Consider the following 20,370-nt stretch of genomic DNA (forward strand, 5'->3'; position numbering starts at 1 on the left):
CTGATGGGTCTGTGGCAGGCTGGGCTCCGTCTGGGGAGATGGGTGTGTGGGGAATTGGGTAGCGCTTTTCATGGCGTCACTTGCTTTTCCCTCTGCATCGGCCCGGGGCTCTGGGGCCTGATTTGCAGCATCAACAGCTTTTCCACTGCTGTGTGTCAGCCCAAGGGCCTTGTCACTGCGAGAGGGTAACGTGTGCCACGCCCTTCCTCCCCAGGGGCTCCATGTCCAGCCTGGAATCCTGCACCAGCGGCTTCTCCCAGCTCAGCGCCGCCACCTCGTCCTCCTCTTCCGGCCAGTCTCATAGCAGCTCCCTGGTCTCCAGATAGCCGGGCCCAGTGTTTCAGGGCCGCCCGCTCGCCTCCAGTGTCCAGAAATATTCAGAATGAGAAGCCAGCTAACTGCAGGGCCTGGGACCATGTGGGCTGGAGTCCCCAGGCCTAGATGCTGCCCAAGTTGGGGTGTCTGGAGCGGATGGCAAGGATCCAGGCCTGGCCTGTGCATGGTGTCAGGGCTCTTGAAGTTGCAAGGACAGAACCATCTCCTTCTGGCTTCGTGTAAGGAAGACGAAGCCAAGGCCAAGGTGTCTACCATACCACACCTTTGGGACATCCGGGCTTAGCGATGTCAGCCAGGCCCATCTCCCCTCTGTCCACCTCTTGCTCTGCTTTCGCCATGCAGGGGACCATCACTATTAGGTGCCCTTCTCCTCCCCGCAGCTCGCCTGCATAAGGCAGCCTCTTCCTGCCAAAGGCTCCAGCCCACTTCCCAGAGCTGAGTCTTAGCCTGGAAGGGGGGGCGGTTCCCAGGTCAATTCCTGAACCAATCACAGTTGCCAGGTACACTGGAGAATGCTGATTGGCCAGCAGGGTCATGCCCAATCTAGACCAATCACTGTGATCCAGGGTTGCAGTGAGGTGCAGTGATTGGCCAGCACGTTCATGCCCAATCTGGACCAATCACTGTGATCCAGGGTTGCAGTGAGGTGCAGTGATTGGCCAGCCTGGATCACATGCACATCTCTGGAACCAACCACCTGCTCTGAAAAGCACTAGTGGGTGCCTCGAGGAGTACTGGGGTCCCCCACCTAAGAAGAAGGGGGAAGGATGCTGGGGAGGCAGAAATGAAGAATGTTTACCTTGGCATCTGATTGCATAACGTTCTGTTATGCAGCATCAAGATGTGCTTGGTGAGCAGTTAAGTGAGTTACAGGCGCTGCTCTTTGTGGGGAACAGCACATCCTGAACTGAAAATCCATGTCCCCTTCACTTGGCCAGCATGGCCTAACCCTGACCATCCCTGATTGGAGAGGGTGGGAGAGCCCTGGGTTTCTGCTAAGTTCCAGGCAGCGATGGGGTGACTGAGGCTGTCTGTATACCCCACTGGAGATGCTTTGCTCTCCTAGGGAACTGTTTAATTATGACTGTTTTTGTTTGTAAGCCACAGAGACCCATGCCCAGGTGCTTAAACACAAAAGCGTGATCATTCATGGGTGCATAGAACTGGCCAGTCCAAGAGGGCTTGCTTCAGGTAAGGATAGATCCAGGGTCTCAACATGGAGTCTCGACTCCCCCCGCGAGTGGAGGCTGCTGTGTCTGCCCTGGGGCAGATATGACTCTGGAACTAGGTTCAATATTGACATAACTTTCCCTAGTTACTACACAGGAGCGTCTTGAGTCTCCGTGGGGACTGAGGACATTTCTCCTTTCCTTTCCTGGACTCCCCAAAAGGCAGCCAGTCAGGGGTCATCAACTTGAAGCCTGATCTGGCCTGCTTTTAGTGTTGCTTTTTTGCCTTTAGAATGGTTTAAAAATTGAGGCATTTCACATCGAAATCAGGATTTCTGGCTTCCCTTAGGCATTTGGGAGCACCAGCAGAATGGGGTCACTATTGTTGCATGAAGACAACACCTCTGCGTCCCTGGACGCGGCCACGCCAGTCCCTACCCCATCGACTTGCGCCCAGCCCACGTTACCCATCCTCATGACCTGTGTGGCAGGAGCCTCACTGACGTGGCTCTGTCAGCAGTGGCTGGTACCCTTGTCTCCTGGCCTTGCTTAGAGTTGGGGCTCATCTCTGCCGGAGTAACTGAGCCAAGGGGTGCTTTTGTGGCCACAAGGATCATCTTTATGCAGGCTCAGCAATGCAGGGCCAGGAAACTTATATCTATGCCAGCCTCAACCCCAAACCCAGGGCAGAGAGAAAGGGTCATCTTTTCAGACACATCCTTCTTCCTGCTGGGAGAGAGCCTTGCCCACATTCCTGTTGGCTCTCTGTCCGCTTTTCAGGTATCTGAACAAAATAGATTGCTTTGCACCCTGCGTCAAGGTGTGTGTGCACATGTGTGCATAAGAGACCAACTGATTGGAAGGAGACGTTCTCAAAACTAATTGCTCCCATATCACCAGGCATTTATTGCTGAGAGCAACTTGCAATATTTTCTACTATCTTTAAGTGAATTTCTAGCTTTTCTCTTAAAAACTAGGTGTTACTCTACAAGTATGCTGGGATAAGCTGCCCTGGCAGTCTTCATACATTTATTGTCTAGCCCCAGAGAAGGACACAGAAGCCTTTTACTGGAGGAAGCTGGAGCTGCCTGTTCCAGAGGCAGGTGGGGGGAGGGGGGTCTGCTATCAGCTGTCCACCCTTAACGGGGTGAGGAACCTCAGGCCCTTTCAGGTCTGCTCTTGAGAGTGCTCTCTCCCTAGGGAAAAACCAGCCCAAACTGGCTTAAGCAACAAAGCAAATTCCCTGGGTCCTGTACTGGGGATGGCTGAAGGTGGCTGCTGCTTCAGGTATGGCTGGATCCAGGAGCTTAATGTCCTCAGGCTTCTCAACTGCACCCAGGCCTCTTGACTCTGCATCTCTTTGCATGCTGACCTCATTCTTTCTTCCACCTGGTGGGAAAGATGGCTGCCGGCAGCCCCAAGCCTATAACTTCAGGATTCACACTCTAAGAGATGCTTTTCCATCTCAAATCTCATGGAAGGCTCTGATTGGCCCAGCTCGAGTCCAATGCTCATTCCTGTGGGCCACACTGGCAAGGAACTAGGGTCCTGTGATTGACATTCCCTGCAGAAGCAGCAGCAGGATTGGTGAGGGCCAGTCCCCCAATGGACAAGAGAAGCTGGACCACAGAACCAGCAGGTATCCATGGTGGCGTCTGCTATGGCTGGCTCTCCTCCCATGTGGAGGTCTTGGGGACCCACGTGGAAGCATCATCAAGGTCATTCTTCTTGCCTTCAGGAGGCCTGGAATTAAAAATAATCCAAGGAAGGGATTGCCAAGCTTTTGGCTTTTGAATTTCCCCTGAGCCAAAGGCTGGAAGTGCCTTGGCTTGGGCTTCTCGTATCATTAGTTCATTAATCCATTGAGACCAGGACAGAAGCAACCCACAAGCAGTATGACTGTTGGTGTTTGGGCACCTGGGCCTTGAATTTAGACCAGGACTCAAACCCCAGCCTTCCTTTCACTAGCTGTGTAACCTTGACCAGGTGACTTAACCTCTCTGTGCCTCAGTTTCCTCATCGTAAAGTGAGGATAGTAGTGCCTACCTCAATAGGTTGTAGTGGGACAAAATGAGGGAGTAGCTGTAAAGCTTACAGCACAGCTCCTAGAACACAGAAAGCGCTCCATTAATGTCAGTGGTCATTCTGATTACTTAATGCTTCTCATCCAAAGACTCGTTTTCTTCCTGAGGTCGCCTATCACTGTTTTTCATGATTGCACCCAGAGAAAAGTAGGTGTCAAGAATTATTGCCCTTGGAGTTGGGTGTGCAGTCTTTCTCTTTTAGAAACTGCTTGTGTGGGCCGGGCGTGGTGGCTCATACCTATAATCCCAGCACTTTGGGAGGCTGAGGCCGGCAGATCGCTTGAGTGCAGGAGTTCAAGACCAGCCTGGGCAACATAGTAAGACCCTGTCTCTACAAAAAATTTAAAAATGGGCCAGGTGTGGTGGTGCACGCCTATAGTCTCAGCTGCTTGGGAGGCTGAGGCAGAAGGATTGCTTGGAGGTCAAGGCTGGAGTGAGCCATGATCTCACCCCTGTACTTCATCCTGGGTGACAAAGCAAGACCCTGTCTCAAAAAAAGAAGAAAGAATCTGCTTGTGTTTTCTGGGCAAATCCACCCATCTGAGGGAGTGTATTCTGAGTGGTATTTCCCTTGGCAGTTAGAAAATGTTTTTTCCCAGAGGTTGAAATATGGAGAGTTTGAGACTCTTTTTTTCTACCGTGCACTCTCTGGAATTCCCCATCCCCACTGTAAAATTAATTGTCCGTTGAGAATAGTATAATTCTTTTCAACAAAGTCTCTTTGAGCCAGTGAAACCCGATGGGTTTTTTTGTTTGCCTGATCATTTGCTCCAACCAGCAGCATTAAATGTTTTCCATTTGGATAAACTTGCATCGTCAGCTTCCTAAAACCCTGGAGGTTTCCCCTGGGCTCGTTCAAGAATTTTCCAGCTGTTGTTTAGAAGACTTTAGAGCGAGCTTGTTCAGTCTGTGGCCTGCAGGCTGCACGCGGCCCTGGACTGCTTTGAATGTGCTCCAACACAAGTTCGTAAACTTTCTTAAAACACTGAGGTTTTTTTTGTGTGTGTTTTCTTTGCTTTTTCAGCACATCAGCTATCATTAATGTATTTTATGTGTGGCCCAAGACAATTATTCTTGTTCTATTGTGGCCCAGGGAAGCCAAAAGATTGGACACCCTTGCTTTAGAGCATTTGAAACAGGGGTGATATCACCCCCAAGGGGCTGTATGTCTGTTTAATGCAGGTATAACTGTGTATCATATATATTGTATGCATATGTAATGGATTGGATAGCATGTCCCCAAGTTCATGTCCACCTAGAAGCTTAGAATGTGACCTCATTTGGAAATAAGGTTTTTGCAGATGTAATTAGTTAAGGTTCTCAAGATTGGTTATTGGGCCGTGTGAGGGAGGATCACAGTTTTTATATATAAAGCAGAAATATACTATATCAGTTTCCTAGGGTCGCTGTGACAAATTGTCACACACTTAGTAGCTTAAAACAACAGGAATGACCGGGCGCAGTGGCTCACGCCTGTAATCCCAGCACTTTGGGAGGCCGAGGCGGGCGGATCACGAGGTTAGGAGATCGAGACCATCCTGGCTAACATGGTGAAACCCCATCTCTACTAAAAAATACAAAAAAAATTAGCCGGGTGTGGTGGTGGGCGCCTGTAGTCCCAGCTACTCGGGAGGCTGAGGCAGGAGAATGGGGTGAACCTGGGAGGCAGAGCTTGCAGTGAGCCGAGATTGTACCACTGCACTCCAGCCTGGGCGACAGAGCGAGACTCTGTCTCAAAAAAAAAAAAAACCAAAAAAACAGGAATGTTCTGGAGGCTAGAAGTCTGGAATCAAGGTGGAGGCAGGGCCCTGCTCCCTCTGAAGGCTGTAGGGGAGGACCCTTCCTTGCCTCTTCCAGCGTCTAGTGGCACTTCGTGGCTTGTGGTTGCATCACTCCAGTCTCTGCCTCCATCATCATATGGCCTTCCTCTCTCTCTCTGTCTCCTCTTCTTGTAGGGACACCAGTCATTGGATTTAGCGCCAATCCTAAGTCCAGTATAACATCTTGAGATGCTTAACTAATTCCACTTGCAAAGATCTTATTTCCAAGCGAGGTTTCATTTTAAGGTTCTAGATGGACGTGAATTTTGGGGCATGCTACTCAACTTATTATGTATGCATACAATAGCTAACCAGATACACAGTTATATCTGCATTAAACAGATATGAAAATCTCTGGGGCCCTCCCAGCACTGCTGGAATTGTACCGGCCAGGTACCCAGGTGAAAGTGAGGGCCCTGGTGCCCATCTCTCCTGGGCTGCCCTGCCCTCCCCCTGGGGTTTTACCAAAGTGCCAGACCTGGTGTCCTGGAGAGCTGCATCCCAAGACAGCCACAGTCCTGACATCAGAAGGGTGTGGTGAGCCCTGTCCAGGGTGCCACCTGTCCTTCCCTTGAGCTCTCTTGGGGCACGGAGAGTGGAGCTGGCTGCCACACAGATCCTGGGACTCTGCAAAGCCTTCCTCGTTTTGGAGCTGGTGGCCGGGGTTGTCACTTGTGAGAGCAGAACAGGTGTGGTGTTTTGTGTGATGGCACGAGGACCATCCGTCCACCCAGCTTCTGCTCCCCAGCCCTGCCCAGCACAGCTCGTCAGGGGAGAGGAGGCGGCTTGCACTTGTGTGTGTTACTTGGCGGTGACTCTTCCGTGGATTTCTCTGGAACTGTGGGTGGCGAGTTTCAAAGGAACAGCCAGCTGACTCGTGGGTGCGGCGGGTGTCGAGAAAGAACAGCCCTGTGGGGAAAGATGGAGCTCCGGAGGGTGGGCGGGAGCTGGGATCAGGCCTGAGCTGTGGGGCCCTGCTGACGCCTGTGTCAGCCACAGCACTTCCCTTGGAGGCCTCCTGGGGCCTGGACCCAGAGCGAGCAAAACACGCCCAGGGCTCCCTGTGGCCCAGAGGCTGCCTCTGGGATCAGTTCTTGGGGCGCAGACCCCTGGGACCTCTGCGGAGCCGGGTTGGATGCAAGCAGCTGCAGTGGGAGCTGGGGTAGGGCCTGGGAGGAAGGGAGCCCAGGGCCTTCAGGGATGTCAGAGGCTGTGGCTGCCAACTTCTCCCTCTCGCTTCCCTGCCTCCCTTAGTGCCCAGCTCCCAACAAGGCATTTTGGAGGAATGTGGATCCCCAAAAATCACATTTTTTTTTTGAGACAGGGTCTCACTCTGTCACCCAGGCTGGAGTGCGGTGGCATGATCATGGTTAACTGTAGCCTCAACCTCCCGGGCTCAAGCGACCCTCCCACCTCAGCCCCAAGTAGCTGGAACCACAGGTGTGTGCCACCATGCCTAATTCTTGTATTTTTTTGTAGCAGCGGGGCCATGTTGCCCAAGCTGGCAAAAAGCACAATTTGAAACCTCTGAGCCAGGATTTTTTTTTTCCGGACACAGACTCCTTGGAGAATCCCGTGAAAACTCAGGACACACACACGAATTTCATTTGTTTTGGGGCCCCAAAGAGTCCTTGAAAGCCCCCCATTGACGCCAGGATGGGAACCTTTCTGGGGTCTTTCCAAATACTAAAGTTCTGTGCAGAGCACCCCAGAAGCTGAGACGTGTCACCATGGCGACGGCCCAGCACGTGGAAATCTCAAGGTTCCCACTTGAGCTGCAGAGACTTCAGTGTGCAGTCCAAGACCCCCGTGCCTGTGCCTGGAGGTCTTGAGTCACTACTGCGGGTGGGGGAGGGGACCCTTACGCTGCTGGGATCAGAGCACATGAATCCCCAGCCAGCTCGCCTGCAGCTTGATGACTTTAGCTCTTGTATATTTGTGTCCCCACCACCACCATAGGTAGGTACTGGAATCTCAGACACTTCTGCCTCCTGCTCCATGTCCTATCTAAGGTCTGCAGTCCAAAATCTAAATGCCCGAGTCCCAAAATGTGCCTCTCCTGTAACAATACAAGCGTCACACGTTTTGGGTTGCCGGAGACCCCAAAACCCAATACAAATTGCCTCAAGCAAAAAATGGGAATTTATGGGTTCATGTAATTCGGAAGTCCAAGAATGATCTCGCTCGCTTCAGGTATAGCTGGATCCAGGCATTCAAATCATGTCTCCCCCGCCACACCCTCCGTCTAGTCCTTTTCCATACTGGCTTACCCGCTCCATCTCTTGGTTCCAATCAGGTCTTCTCCACATTGGAGAAGAGTTGGTTTCCGTTCCTCCTCCTTGTGTCTAACCTTGGAAGTTAGTCCCAGCAGAGAGAGTTTCTTCTTCCAGCTGCAGCAGAAGTTCCACAATGGGCTCTGACTGGCTGACCCGGGGCAGGTGCCTAACTCTGGACCAATCTCTCAGGCCCACCTGTAACTTGGGGTGAGAAGACAGTGCCACCCAAACCACCTGGATGGAGAATGGGGGAGAGGTACTACCCTGAAAACAACAAGCTAGAGGCTCACAGCCAGGGCTCCTGGGTTTTGGGGTCTCCGGCAACCCAAAACGTGTGACACTTGTACTGTTACAGGAGAGGCACATTTTGGGGCTCAGGCATTAAGATTTTGGACGGCAGACCTTAGACAGGACATGGAGCAGGAGGCAGGAGTGGCCACCTCCCCGGGCACTCTCATTACCATGGAAGGCTTCAGGTCGCAAGAAGCTGCAACTTTCCCACAGCTCCCTGTGGTTGCCAGGGCACACTGGGTCTCTGGATAGGGCAGACTGGCACTGCCAGGGAGTCAACCCCCAGGAGTGGCCCTCAACCAATAATGAATGGGTGTTGGCTGATAAATATCCCAGCTTCCTCGCCCTTGCGTGGTACAACCGAGACCTGTTCTACCAACTGTCCCAGAGGACCCCAGCAGGATTGAGCCCCTGTTGCCTACAGTATAGACCTGCTCACTCCTGCACCCTGCACAGGCTGCCTTCCCTCCCTGTCCTCTACCAGTGTTTCCTGGGGCTGCCTCCCCAGTAACCTACTTGCTCTCACCTCGTTGTCTTAGTTTCTGCGTCTGGGGACTCCTAGCCTAAGACAGGGCTGTTGCTAGAAGAGAGACTGGATGTTAGGCAGGCAAAGAAAATCAATAACACAATGACAAATTAAAAAGAAATTATAGGCCGGGTGCAGCAGCTCATACCTGTAATCCCAGCACTTTGGGAGGCCCAGGCGGGTGGATCACTTTAGGCCAAGAGTTCGAGACCAGCCTGGCCAACATAGCGAAACCCTGCCTGTACTAAAAATACAAAAATTAGCCAGGCAATGGTGGTGCATGCCTGAAATCCCAGCTACTTGGGAGGCTGAGGCATGAGAAATGCTTGAACCCAGGAGGCAGAGCTTGCAGTGAGCCGAGGTTGCACCATTGCACTCCAGCCTGGGGAACAGAGTGAGACTGTCTCAAAAAAAAAAAAAAAAAAAAAATCCAGGGGCCACAGGACTCACACCACTCAGCATCTTTGAGTCACCTGACCTGGGACCCCTCTAGCTTTGCTGTGACAGGCCCTCTTCAGGTACTGCTGCCTCTGGGCCTGGATTCCACTGGATTCCAGTGCACAGTACTGTCACTTTTCCAACTTAGCCGCCAGCACAACAGAGGACAGAGATGTCCCCTCAGAGGTCATGGTTCTCAGGCCAAGGGTCATTTCAGGATGGCCATGGCCTCAGACTGAGTGATCCCTGTAGATTCCAGGATCTGCAGCCAGGCTTGGAAACTGCTCTTAGGAATACACCTGAATGACTCAAGGTGCCTGACTTTGCAGCTCCTCTTAAAGAGGTAGAGCCCGTTTCCCTTCTCTCTGCATCTGGGCTGGCCTGGTGACTTGTGCAGGTGTCCACAAGAGCTGCCGGATCTTTGAAGAGAAACCAGCAATCTGGAATTTCTGTCAATCTCTGGACGTTTTTTTTGAGATGGAGTCTTGCTGTGTTGCCCAGGCTGGAGTGCAGTGGTGGGATCTCAGCTCACTGCAACCTCCACATCCCGGGTTCAAGTGATTCTTCTGCCTCAGCCTCCCGAGTAACTGGGATTACAGGCTCCCACCACCACGCCTGTTTTGTATTTTTAGTAGAGACGGGGTTTTGCCATGTTGGCCAGGCTGGTCTCAAACTCCTGACCTCAGGTGATCCGCCCACCTCAGCGTCCCAAAGTGCTGGGATTACAGGCGTGAGCCACTGCATCCCCCCCCTTATTTTAAAATCTCTTGACTTTTAAACATGGGTAACTAATTTAAATTCTATAAAAATACTGTGAGGAAAAACTAAGCCCTGGTCATTCAAAGTATGGTCAGGGGCTGGGCGCAGTGACTCGAACCTGTAATCTCAGCACTTTGGGAGGCCAAGGCAGGAAGTTCACTTGAGGCCAGGAGCTCAAGACCAGCCTGGGAAATACAGTGAGACCCCTTCTCTGCAAAAAAAATTTTAAAAATTAGCTGGGCATGGTGGCATGTGCCTATAGTCCCAGCTACTTGAGAGACTGAGGTGGGAGAATCATTTGAGCCCAGGAGGTCAAAGTTGCAGTGAGCCGAGATCGTGCCATTGCACTCCAGCCAAGGCAACAGAGTGAGACCCTGTTTCTAAGAAAGACAAGAAGTGTGATCTGGGGACCTGAAGCATCAGCATCGTCGGCGAGCTTGTTGGAAATGCAGAATTGCTGGCCTCACCCCAGGCCCAAATCTGCATTTTGACAAGATCTCCTCGTGACCTGTGGCATATTAAAGTTTGAAAAGCACTGGATTAAACAAGCAGGGAACAGGACTTGGCTCCAGGACGCCGTTGTGACTTCTGTTTCAGGGTAAGCCACACCTGCTGAGCCCTAGCAGTGACCTAAGTCCATGATTCAGAATCCAGACACCACCAGGTGGCTCCTTTTATTATATCCATTTATTCAAGTGATTACAAAAACTTCTCGGCAGCAGGATGACAAAATAGGTCTGTAAACATGATTTCATCCCCCCATCCCTTCTTCCAAGGAGCTTCCTATGACAGGAAATCGAATTCTAGTTGGCAAATCCAGTGATGAGGTCTGTAGAAAAGGGGTCCTGTGTCACAGCCGGGAAGGCAGACTCGTCCCTTTAACCCACTCCAGCCAGGGGTGCTGGCCAGGATGTGCTGTTTTGTCATGATGTGGTCACTGAGTCTGGTTTGTTGGCAGCCCCTTCCCCAGGAGGTGGGAGACTCTTTGGCAGTGCGGCAGCCCTCCCGGGGGCACAGGCTTCTCAGCAGCAGACACAGGCAGGCAGGAAGCAGGCGGCTGACTCTCTCCAGAGAGCATGGTATTGCTAGGGTTGCAGGTGCCCTGGCAGGTGGCCAGGGGAGGGGCTGAGGCACAAGTGCTATCAGGAACTTGGCTGCCCCACAGGGGCTGAGGACACCCAGATGGTCCATGCCAGTGGCCTTGAAATTTCCCCTGCAGAAGCCAGACTGTGGGGAAACAAGCTTTCGAGATGTGCCACGCCGGGCAGCTTGAGGCTTCAGTCCTTGAAGGGGTTGTGGGCGCCCCCTGGCTGCTCCTTCTCTGCGGCCAGAGGCTCCCCGTTCATCTCCTGCAGCGGGTGGTACGCATAGCCCCCATGCAGGTGCCGGTTCCTCTCTGCTCTGGACAGGAGCAAGGACAGGTTTGCCGCAGTGCTGATCAGCAGGAGGAAGGCCAGCGCCAGGGTGAGGGCTAGCCAGGCGGTCCTGCAGACAGGAGAGAAGCCCCAAGTGGGGGACTGCTGGGTGGGCTCTGGGTTTGGGGAGCACTGGAGGGGCTTCCCTCTACCCGGCATAGACAGCACTAAATCAGGTGCCTCCAGGGACCACAAAGGGAATGTTATGAGCAAAATGGACTAGGTGGGGATGGGGCAACATTTAAAACACGTGCAGGGAACAGCAGAGGCAGTCATGACGTACAATGCGGGTCCGTGCTGCCCCATCTCTTGATTTTTTTTTTTGAGACAGAGTCTCGCCCTGTCGTCCAGGCTGGAGTGCAGCGGCATGATCTCAGCTCACTGCAATCTCCGCCTCCGGGGTTCAAACGATTCCCCTGCCTCAGCCTCCCGAGTAGCTGGGACTACAGGCTCAAATCACCACACCCGGCTAATTTTCGTATTTTTAGTAGAGACCAGGTTTCACCATGTTGACCAGGCTGGTCTTGAACTCCTGACCTCAAGTGATCCACCTGCCTCAGCTTCCCAAAGTGCTAAGATTACAGGCGTGAGCCACCACGCCTGGCCTGATATTTTAAGAGAAGCCATTAAAAAATTTTTAAGGCTGGGCATGGTGCTCACGCCTGCAATCCCAGCACTTTGTGAGGCTGAGGTGGGCATATCACTTGAGGTCAGGAGTTCAAGACCAGCCTGGCCAACACGCTGAAATCCCGTCTGTACTAAAAGTATGAAAATTAGCCGGGCACCTGTAATCCCAGCTACTCAGGAGACTGAGGCAGGAGAATCGCCTGAACCCAGGAGGCGGAGGTTGTGGTGAGCTGAGATCGCACCACTGCACTCCAGTCTAGGCAACAGAGTGAGACTCCGTCTCAAAAAATAAAAAAAATTAAAAAAAATGTGAATGTTAGTGATTTTCAGATGCTGCTAATATATTTTAACTTTTTAAAAATTATGTAAGCCAAATAAAACACAGCTGGAGGCTGGACACGGGGGCTGGGAGGCCAAGGCAGGCGGATCACTTGAGCCCAGGACTGTGCACCTCGTTTGTGCAACATAGTGAGATCCTATCTCTAAAAAACAGTAAAAAATAAAATTAGCCGGCCGTGGGGGCATGTGCCTGTCGTCCTAGCGACTTGGGAAGCTGAGGCGGGAGGATCGCAGTGAGCTGACTGTACCACGGCACTTCCGCCTGGGTGAGAGAATGAGGAAACCCCCTGCCCCCACCCTGGGATCTCATCTAGCCCAGTTTGCATTCTGAGTTCCAGTGGGGGATGCTGACAACAGAGGCTGGGCACTCAAAGGCTCTGCTCCAGGGTCCCCAAAGCAGACAGTGAGGAGAGCTGGTCCCTCTTCCTCTAAGGCAGGGAGCTGGCAGGGGACAAGTGCAGAGATGAACCTCACAGGGGAAAGGTGTGGGAGAGAAGGGGGATCCCTCCCATCCTGGCCCCAGCTCCCAAAGAAGCACCCACCTGGTGAAAAAGGAGAGTTCTCCTGCCCTCAGGGTGGCTTCAGATGGCTGCAGACACTGCTTTACTGTAACATACCAGAGACAGGCTGAAGGGGCCGGAGCAGGAGCGTCTGCCCATACCCCCTCCCCTCGGAGGGGTAGGTACCTCCGGAGATGCTGCAGTTGCCAGTCTTGGGGTCACAGGGACAATGGTGCTCACACTTACAAGGCCTCTGGCAGCCCGGCCCATGCCAGCCAAGGGGACACTCTATGGAAAGGAGATGGGAGGAGGGAGGAGGAAGGAGCGAGGTTGGGGCCTCCAGTGTCAGAGCCTTTCTCGACAGGACAGGATACCCGCCCCGGCCCATGTGTACAGAGCCGGGCTAAAGGTGAAGCACCCCCTGCCCTCCCTGGACTAGCCCCTGAATGTGACCTTCTTTGGAAGCAGAATCTTTACAGAGGCACTTCAGTTAGGATCTCAAGATGAGATCGTTCCGGATTTAAGGTGGGCCCTGGAGCCAGAGCCCGGCGATCCTTGTTTTAGCCGAGCCCTTTGTGGAACGGGCCGCAGCAGCCACAGGGGAATCATGCAGTGATTTGCAGGTGAGGCAGGGGCAGAAGACAAGAGGCAAGAGGTTCCCAGACCAGAAGGTGGAGACAGAGGCAGCAGAGGAGCAGTGGGGGCTGCCGGGGCCACCGTCTCCCCATCCGCTAGTGGCGTGGCGGCTCCTACCTTCACTGCAGTTGGACCCGGTCCATCCGGCATCACAGCGGCAGCCGGCTGCCAAGACAAGACCGGGGAGGCCAGGTGAGGGCCTAGGGCAAGGCAGGGCTGGGCAGAACCCCCTCCCGAGAATCCCCACTCACTCTCCGTGCACAGCCCATGCTGGCTGCAGTTAGAGGGGCCACAGTCCAGCTCATCACAGCCGGGACCCCGCCAGAAGTGCCCGGTGCAATGGCAGTGCCCATCCACGCAGGTCCCGTGGCCGTGGCAGTCAGGCGGCTGGCAGCGGGGTTCGTGCACACACACCACAGTGGACACTTGGCGGGGACAGCGCCACATGTTGTCCTGGCTGTAGAGAGATGTGATGTGTGAGAAGAGGACACCCCCAGACAGCCCCTCAACTCCCTCCAGGCTGCCCCCAACCACCCCTCTCTCCATTCTCATCTGTCTACCTACTTACCTACCTACCTACGAGATGGGGTCTGTCTATCTATTTTTGAGATGAGGTATTGTGATCCTTCCACCTGAACCTCCTGAGCAGCTGTGACCATAAGGTGTGCGCCATCATGCCTGGCTAATTTTTTTAATTTTTTCGTAGAGATGAGGTCTCACTATGTTGCCCACACTGGTCTTGAATCCCTGGGCCCAAGCGATCCCCCCACCTCGGCCTCCCAAAGCACTGGGATTCCAGGCGTGAGCCCCTGTGCCCAGCCCTCTCCAGCCTTTTATAGGTTCCTCCGCTCCCTGTAATCTCTCCCAGCCCTGGGCCTTTCACATGTGGTGCCCTCTGCCCGGAAGACTCTCCCACCCCCACCCAGATACCACCTCCTTCAGATCTCAGTTCTTATTCTGTCATCCTCAGGGAGGTCTTTGCTGACCAACTGACCCTGTTCCTAGGCCTGGGTAGTACTGGAATCCTGGGGGAGGGACTGCAGCTATTTCTGCTCTCTTGAACCCCTGCCTGGCACATAGCAGTCACTCAATATTGGCTGAATGAGACAGGCTCGGGCAGACCTGGACGTCAGCCCTCATGAAGGCGGCTCTCACGTGCTTACCAGTGATCTGACGGGTAACTGGCCAAGGTCCCGTTGAGCACGAAGGTGGCAGAGCCACCCCCATCCAGGTTGATGGCGTTGACCACGTCCTGTTTCAGCAGGAACTCCGCCATTTCCCACAGGTTGATGCTGCGGCACAAAGCGGCGCTGCTGAGGCTCAGCGCCCACCATCATTTCTGATTTAACTCCTTTTCCTTCCACAGTGCACAGCATCACGCCCACAGTGCAGGCACATTTCTAAGTGGCCCCCGCCCCCAAGCATGTCTCATCCTAGCCCCCGGAAGCTGTGAACAAGTGAGATCACACCCATGCCTGTGCTGTTACATGGCACAGGGCATCCTTAAGGGAGGGGAAACGGCCTGGAGGGTCTGGGTGGAGCCACTGGAATCAGAAGAGCCGTTCAACACAGAGAACCTTCTCTGGCTGGTGGCAGAAAAGGAAGTGAGATTTGAAATACGCAGGGGATGAGAGGGTGGCTCGACAACTGGGGGAGGGGACACACATGGGAAGGAACCTGGGCAGCTTGAAGGAGCTGAGGCCCCAGATGGTGGCCAGCAGGGAAACCAAGACCTCAGTCCCACAACTGAGGAGGGAACGTGGATTCTGCCAATAACCTAAACAAGAAGATTCTTTCCAGATAAGAGAAGAGCCCTGCCTGACCAGCATCTTGGTTTTGTCCATGGGATACCCTGAACATAGAACATTCCAAGTTGACCAGCCTGGCCAACATGATGAAACCCTGCGTCTACTACAAATACAAAAATTAGCCAGGTGCGGTGACTCACGGCTGTAATTCCAGCACTTTGGAAGGCTGAGGTAGATGGATCACCTGAGGTCAGGAGTTCGAGACCAGCCTGGCCAACATGATGATACCCCATCTCTACTGAAAATACAAAAATTAGCCGGGCATGGTGGCAGGTGCCTGTAATCCCAGCTACTTGGGAGGCTGAGGTGGGAGGATCACCTGAACCCGAGAGGTAGAGGTTGCAGTGAGCTGAGATTGCACCATTGTACTCCGGCCTGGGCGACGGAGTAAGACCCTGTCTCAAAGAAACAAACAAACAAAAGAACATTCCCTGTTGAGTGTTGCTAAATTTGTGTTAGTTATGCAGCCAGAGCAAACCAAAAACACTCTCTTTACAGGGGATAGAAATGCGGCTCAGGGAGGCTGAGTGACTTGCCTATGGCATAGGATGGCTGAGCTGGGATTGGCACCAAGGTCTTCTCCCTGCTAACTTTGTGACCATTTCCTTGTATCCTATCTAGGGTTCAGGAAAGGTGAGGCCTAAAGCTGAAGATGATGAGTTCTTGGAATTGACAAAGATCTCAGGACCCTCATCCTGTGGGAGGGTGAGGGGGCCCTGGGAGGGGGGACAGATAGGTGTCAACATCCCAGAAAGCAGGTAGAGTCAGAGGGTGCCTGTCATTGGGTCAACGTTCCTCCTAGCAGGACTGAGCCCCGGCCAGGGGGCCTCAGCTCCCAGGACTCACCCACGCTGCTCCGTTTGGCCGTCTGCATGAAAGAGCACCAGCTGCCCTTTCCGGTCGTGGCCAATGGCCGTCCTGGCTGATATCACATTCACGAATTTGCTAAAGGAACCTGAAGGAGAAGGAGCCTGGCTGATCACCGACCCCTTGGGAGGCCTCCTGCTTCTTGCCTAACTCCACTTCCCACTGGTCTGAGCTACCCGGTACCTCCCTGGGAAGCAGAGCAGCCTCTTTGCTCGTCTCCCTGCCTCGCCTCTGCACATCCCAGTCTCCCCAGGGCAGCCAGAGGGGCTCTTCTTACAAGTAAACTAAGCCATGCCAGCCTCCAGGTGAAGACCCTCAAATGGTTTCCCCTGTTCTTAGAACAAAATCCAAAGGGCCAGCATGCCCTCCCCAGCCTCTTCCTCCTCCTGCCTCAGCTCCTGGGTGTCCCTTCACCACCCTGCAGTCACTTTGCACTTCCTGTTCCCTCTGGCTGGGAACTGTGCTTTTCTCTAGCTTGCTCCTTTGTCAGATCACCTCCTTAGTGAGGCCTTCCTTGACTGCACACTCCTCTTTTTTTTTTTTTTTTTTGAGACAAAGAGTCTCGCTGTGTTGCCCAGGCTGGAATGCAGTGGCGTGATCTCAGCTCACTGCAACCTCTGCCTCCCAGGTTCAAGCAACTCTCATGCTTCAGCCTCCCAAGTAGCTGGGACTACAGGCACACACCACCATGCCTGGCTAATTTTTGTATTTTTTTTGTAGAGATAGGTCTCACTATGTTGCCCAGGCAGGTCTTGAACTCCTGGGCTCAACCGATCCTCCCGCCTCAGCCTCCCAAACTGCTGGGATTACAGGTGTGCGCCACCACACCTAGCTTACTGCGCACTCTAAAACGGCCATGGTATCCTGTCCTCATCCCAGTATTCCGCATCCCAGTGGTTCTCAACCTTGAGTGTGGGTCAGAATCACCATGGAGGCCCGTTAAAACATAGACTCTTGGGCCTTGCCTCTGATTCTGCAGGTCTGAGGTGTGTTGGGCTTTGGAACAAGTTCCTGGCCACGTCGATGTTGCAGGTCCATGAAGATTTTTTTCTCTTCACTTTTCTCTTCCTGTATGCACAGCTCCTGTCCCCATTTCTCCCCTTTCCCCTAACTTTATTTTTCTTTCTGAGCACTTATCAATTCTTTTCAGCATATTCTATAACTATTTTCTGTCCTATATATTCAATATAAGCCTATCTTCATCCCCATGAATCCCCAGTACCCAGAATAGTGCTGGGCACAAAGTAGCTGCTCAATACTCGTTGAAAGACTTAAGAACAGCTCCGCCCAGCCCACTGGTCCTGGTTCTCAAGAGGGCTGTTGCCAACAGTCTCCCCATCCAACCTGTCTCCTGTGTCTCGTCGCACTCTGTGGCTTGGCTCTCGTTGATGTAGATGCTTCCATTACGAATCAGCCACACGACCCCACTCAGCAGCTGCACAAATGGGTTCTCAGTGTCCAGCACCTCCTCCTCAGACAGGTACCTGGATCCGGGGAAGGTGGGAAGCTCACTCACCAGCAGGCGCAACTGCAGATAGTCAGGTTCTTTCTCCCTGGCAGTCCCAACCTGGCTGCTAGATTCCCCCTCATGCCCCAGGAACCTGCTGGGGCCTGAGTGTAGCTGAGACAACTTAACAGCCCTAGGAATCTCCCTGTTGTCAGAGCTGAAGCCAGACAGGGTTCTGACAATACGATCCCCACGAGCCTTTGCAAACAGTCTAAATTTCATTTAATAAAAATGACCATCCCCCAACAGATCTCAAATCCATCTATGGCCCTCAATCTCCAGGCCATACCCAGCCCAACTACCACTTGATCCCTGTTACGGCCCTTCATTGCGTTCCTCATTTCTCCACTGATCTCTCCCACCTGGTCCCACTCAGGATCAGAACAAGCTTTATCATCATCAAATAATTTTTTTTTGAGACTCAAATAATTTTTAAGATAATTTTAAATAATTCAAATCATCAGTCTTGGCAGGGCGTGGTGGCTCACACCTGTCATCCCAGCACTTTGGGGGGCTGAGGTGGGCAGATCACTTGAGGTGAGGAGATCAAGACCAGCCTGGCCAACAGGTGAACCCACTCCCCCGCTCCGCCCCGCACCCCCGGCTCTACTAAAAATACAAAAATTAGCCGGGCGTGGTGGCCCACGCCTGTAGTCCCAGCTACTCCAGAGGCTGAGGCAGGAGAATCGCTTGAACCCGGGAGGCGGAGGTTGCAGTGAGCCGATATCACGTCACTGCACTCCATCCTGGGCAACAGAGCAAGACTCTGTCTCAAAAAAAAAAAAAAAAAAATCATCAGTTTTAATGAGTTGATGTTTCTGACACCCCACTCCTTTTTCAGTCCCTCATACACACAAGCCCCGCTAAGCCTCTGAGCCTTTGTGCTTGGGGTTCCTTTGGACTGAAATGCTCTTCCTCCAGTTCTGACCTTGGCTGACTTAGTGATTAATCTTCAAGTTTCAACTCAAAGGTCACCTCGGAGAGGCCTGTTCCAGATCACCCTCCTTAAAATCAACACTATTTACAACGGGTTCACCCCGTTGGTTGCTTTGCTGCACACACAGCAATCAGAATGTATGTTAGCTATTTACCCGGCTTTTGTTGATTTTTCTAGCAATGGGGGAGGGCTGTTAAGGCAAAGACTGTGTTATTCACGGCTATCTCACCAGGGCGCAGCACATTGCCTGATACAAGCAAGTGCTCACTGATACTGGATGATGAATAGACTCTGCAAGGAAGCGATTCCTATCCCCAGTCTGCAGATGAGGAAACAGAGGCTCAGCTTGGTTGACTTGAACACGGAAGCACGGCTACAACCCAAATCTCAGGCCCTCTGCCCTCGACAGCACGGGGCTCCCTGCCTCCTCACCCGGTGACCAGGGTCCCGTCGCGGCGGATCCCGAACTGCGCGTTCTGCAGCCCCCCGGAGCTGCTCACCCGCCGCTCGTCGCTCACCACGTTCCCCAGGCACTCGCCCGAGTTCATGCGGAAGAAGCCGCCGTTCTGGGCGACGCGGCAGTCGGCCGCCCGCGCCGTCTCCTCCACGGTGGCGCGTCGTCTCGCCGCGCAGCCGCCGGGCCCACCGGGCTCCAGCACCGAGAAGGTGCGCAGGGGCTCAACGGCCCGCGTCAGGTGGCCGGCCACCGCGCGGTCCCTGAAGTGCGACACGAAGGTGCGCAAGGCCAGACCGCCGGCGCCGGGGGTCGTGGGGGGCGGAGGCCAACTCTCGTGCTCGCGGCTGCCGGCGCGCACCCGTGTGCAGTCCCGTGGGAGGCGCGCGCGCGCGCGTGGATAGGGCAGTAGCAAGTCGTCGTCGCGGGAGGCCCTGCGGGGACGGGCGGCCGTGAGCTCGGGGGGCTGTCCTATTAAACTCGGAGGACAGGGGGGACCCCCCGAACCAGGCTCGCCCCGGGAGCTGCACTCACCCCGAGTCGAGGCTGCCGGACGCTTCCCAGAGGAAGCCGAATAGTGCAAGTCGGAGGAGAAGCAAGCGACCCGTGGAGGTCGCCATGTTGGACCGGGGCCTAGGGTCACGTGGGCTCGCCTCATGTGACTCAAGTCCCGGCCTAGCCGCTTTTAGCTCGGACTGATTTACCTGCGCTCTTTTCGGCCGGCGGGCTGGCGGGCGGTGCTGGTGATGGTAACTTTTTATCTCCAGGTAATCTCAAACCTACAGGAAGTTGCAAGGAGAACATAAAGAACTCTCGTAGAACTTTTATTCATGTTTAGCAGTTGTTGGTAGGCTTGCCTGATTTACTCAATCACTTGTACTTTTTTTTTTTTTCCCTGAACCAATTGCAACCAAATTGCAGACGTCGTGATCTTTTACCGCATACCTCTCTATGCATCTCCTAAGAACAAGGGCATTTTCTTACACAGGGCAAATATCATTAGGACAACTCCCATTGACAGTTCTGTGAGCTCATCCACAGCTAACCTTAAATTGTCCCTCTAATGTCTTTTTTTTTTTTTCCTTTCCTTTTTGGCTGCCCCTGACCCTGTAATCCAAGAGTTGCTTTTTGTTGTCATGTCTCTTTGATCTCTTAATCTGGAAGGCTCCTCAGCCTTTTGTCTTTTACTACCTTGACATTTTTGAAGACAGCCCAGCTACATAATTTGTGTGACTTAATGCAAAATGAAAACGTGGGGACACTTGCTAAAAAAACCCAGAAAACTGTTAAGAATTATAAGATGGTCAGAGCAAATGGTTGCAGCAAGCCAGGGACCTTCTGAGTGAGCCCATGAAGCTGGCCCTGAGTACAGAAGCCAGTTTATTTTGTAGCATGTGCTTCACGCTTCCTTTGAGAAGATTCTTCTCTTTAGGCCTCTTGTCCCAGTGCGGTGTCCAGGGTTGGGTGGTGTCTTGGTGCCAGTGCAGTGCATGGGCCATTCCAGGAGCCACGGCAAGTCTAGTTAGCTTGATACTGTTGCAGTCTTGCCACTGCACCTTAATATAGCAGTTTCTCCTTGTC

At 53.3% G+C, this 20,370-nt stretch overlaps 2 protein-coding genes across 3 annotated transcripts in view; one reads left to right on the top strand and one right to left on the bottom strand.

Moving 5' to 3' along the window:
• Positions 1-4,579, top strand: part of SEC14L5 (SEC14 like lipid binding 5) — a 60,725-nt gene extending 56,146 nt beyond the window's left edge. For both annotated transcript variants that reach the window (XM_054454888.2, XM_054454889.2), the window contains exon 16: positions 215-4,579. In XM_054454888.2, the coding sequence (XP_054310863.2) occupies positions 215-326 (112 nt within the window). In that variant the 3' untranslated portion in view covers positions 327-4,579. The remainder of the gene's footprint in view (positions 1-214) is intronic.
• Positions 4,580-10,368: 5,789 nt separating this feature from the next.
• NAGPA (N-acetylglucosamine-1-phosphodiester alpha-N-acetylglucosaminidase) lies at positions 10,369-19,437 on the bottom strand. The gene is made up of 10 exons (XM_054454890.2): positions 19,324-19,437; positions 18,768-19,223; positions 17,236-17,375; positions 15,871-15,979; positions 14,380-14,508; positions 13,468-13,673; positions 13,334-13,381; positions 12,767-12,868; positions 12,623-12,686; positions 10,369-11,184 (listed from the first exon to the last, which is right to left on the bottom strand). The coding sequence occupies exons 1-10, from the start codon at positions 19,407-19,409 to the stop codon at positions 10,977-10,979; spliced, it is 1,548 nt and encodes a 515-aa protein (XP_054310865.1). The 5' UTR covers positions 19,410-19,437; the 3' UTR covers positions 10,369-10,976.
• Positions 19,438-20,370: the final 933 nt, after the last annotated feature.

Source organism: Pongo pygmaeus, chromosome 18 (assembly GCF_028885625.2).
Source record: "Pongo pygmaeus isolate AG05252 chromosome 18, NHGRI_mPonPyg2-v2.0_pri, whole genome shotgun sequence".
Lineage (NCBI taxonomy): Eukaryota > Metazoa > Chordata > Mammalia > Primates > Hominidae > Pongo > Pongo pygmaeus.

Bases quoted from the DNA above. Each gene is read 5' to 3' on its own strand.
- NAGPA (XM_054454890.2), bottom strand. From the start codon at position 19,409: ATGGCGACCTCCACGGGTCGCTTGCTTCTCCTCCGACTTGCACTATTC. The intron at 15,980-17,235 runs GTTGGATGGGGA...CTTCTCCTTCAG, and splicing joins CGACGAGACACAGGAGACAG to GTTCCTTTAGCAAATTCGTG. The intron at 12,869-13,333 runs GTAGGAGCCGCC...TCCTTTCCATAG, and splicing joins CGGGTCCAACTGCAGTGAAG to AGTGTCCCCTTGGCTGGCAT.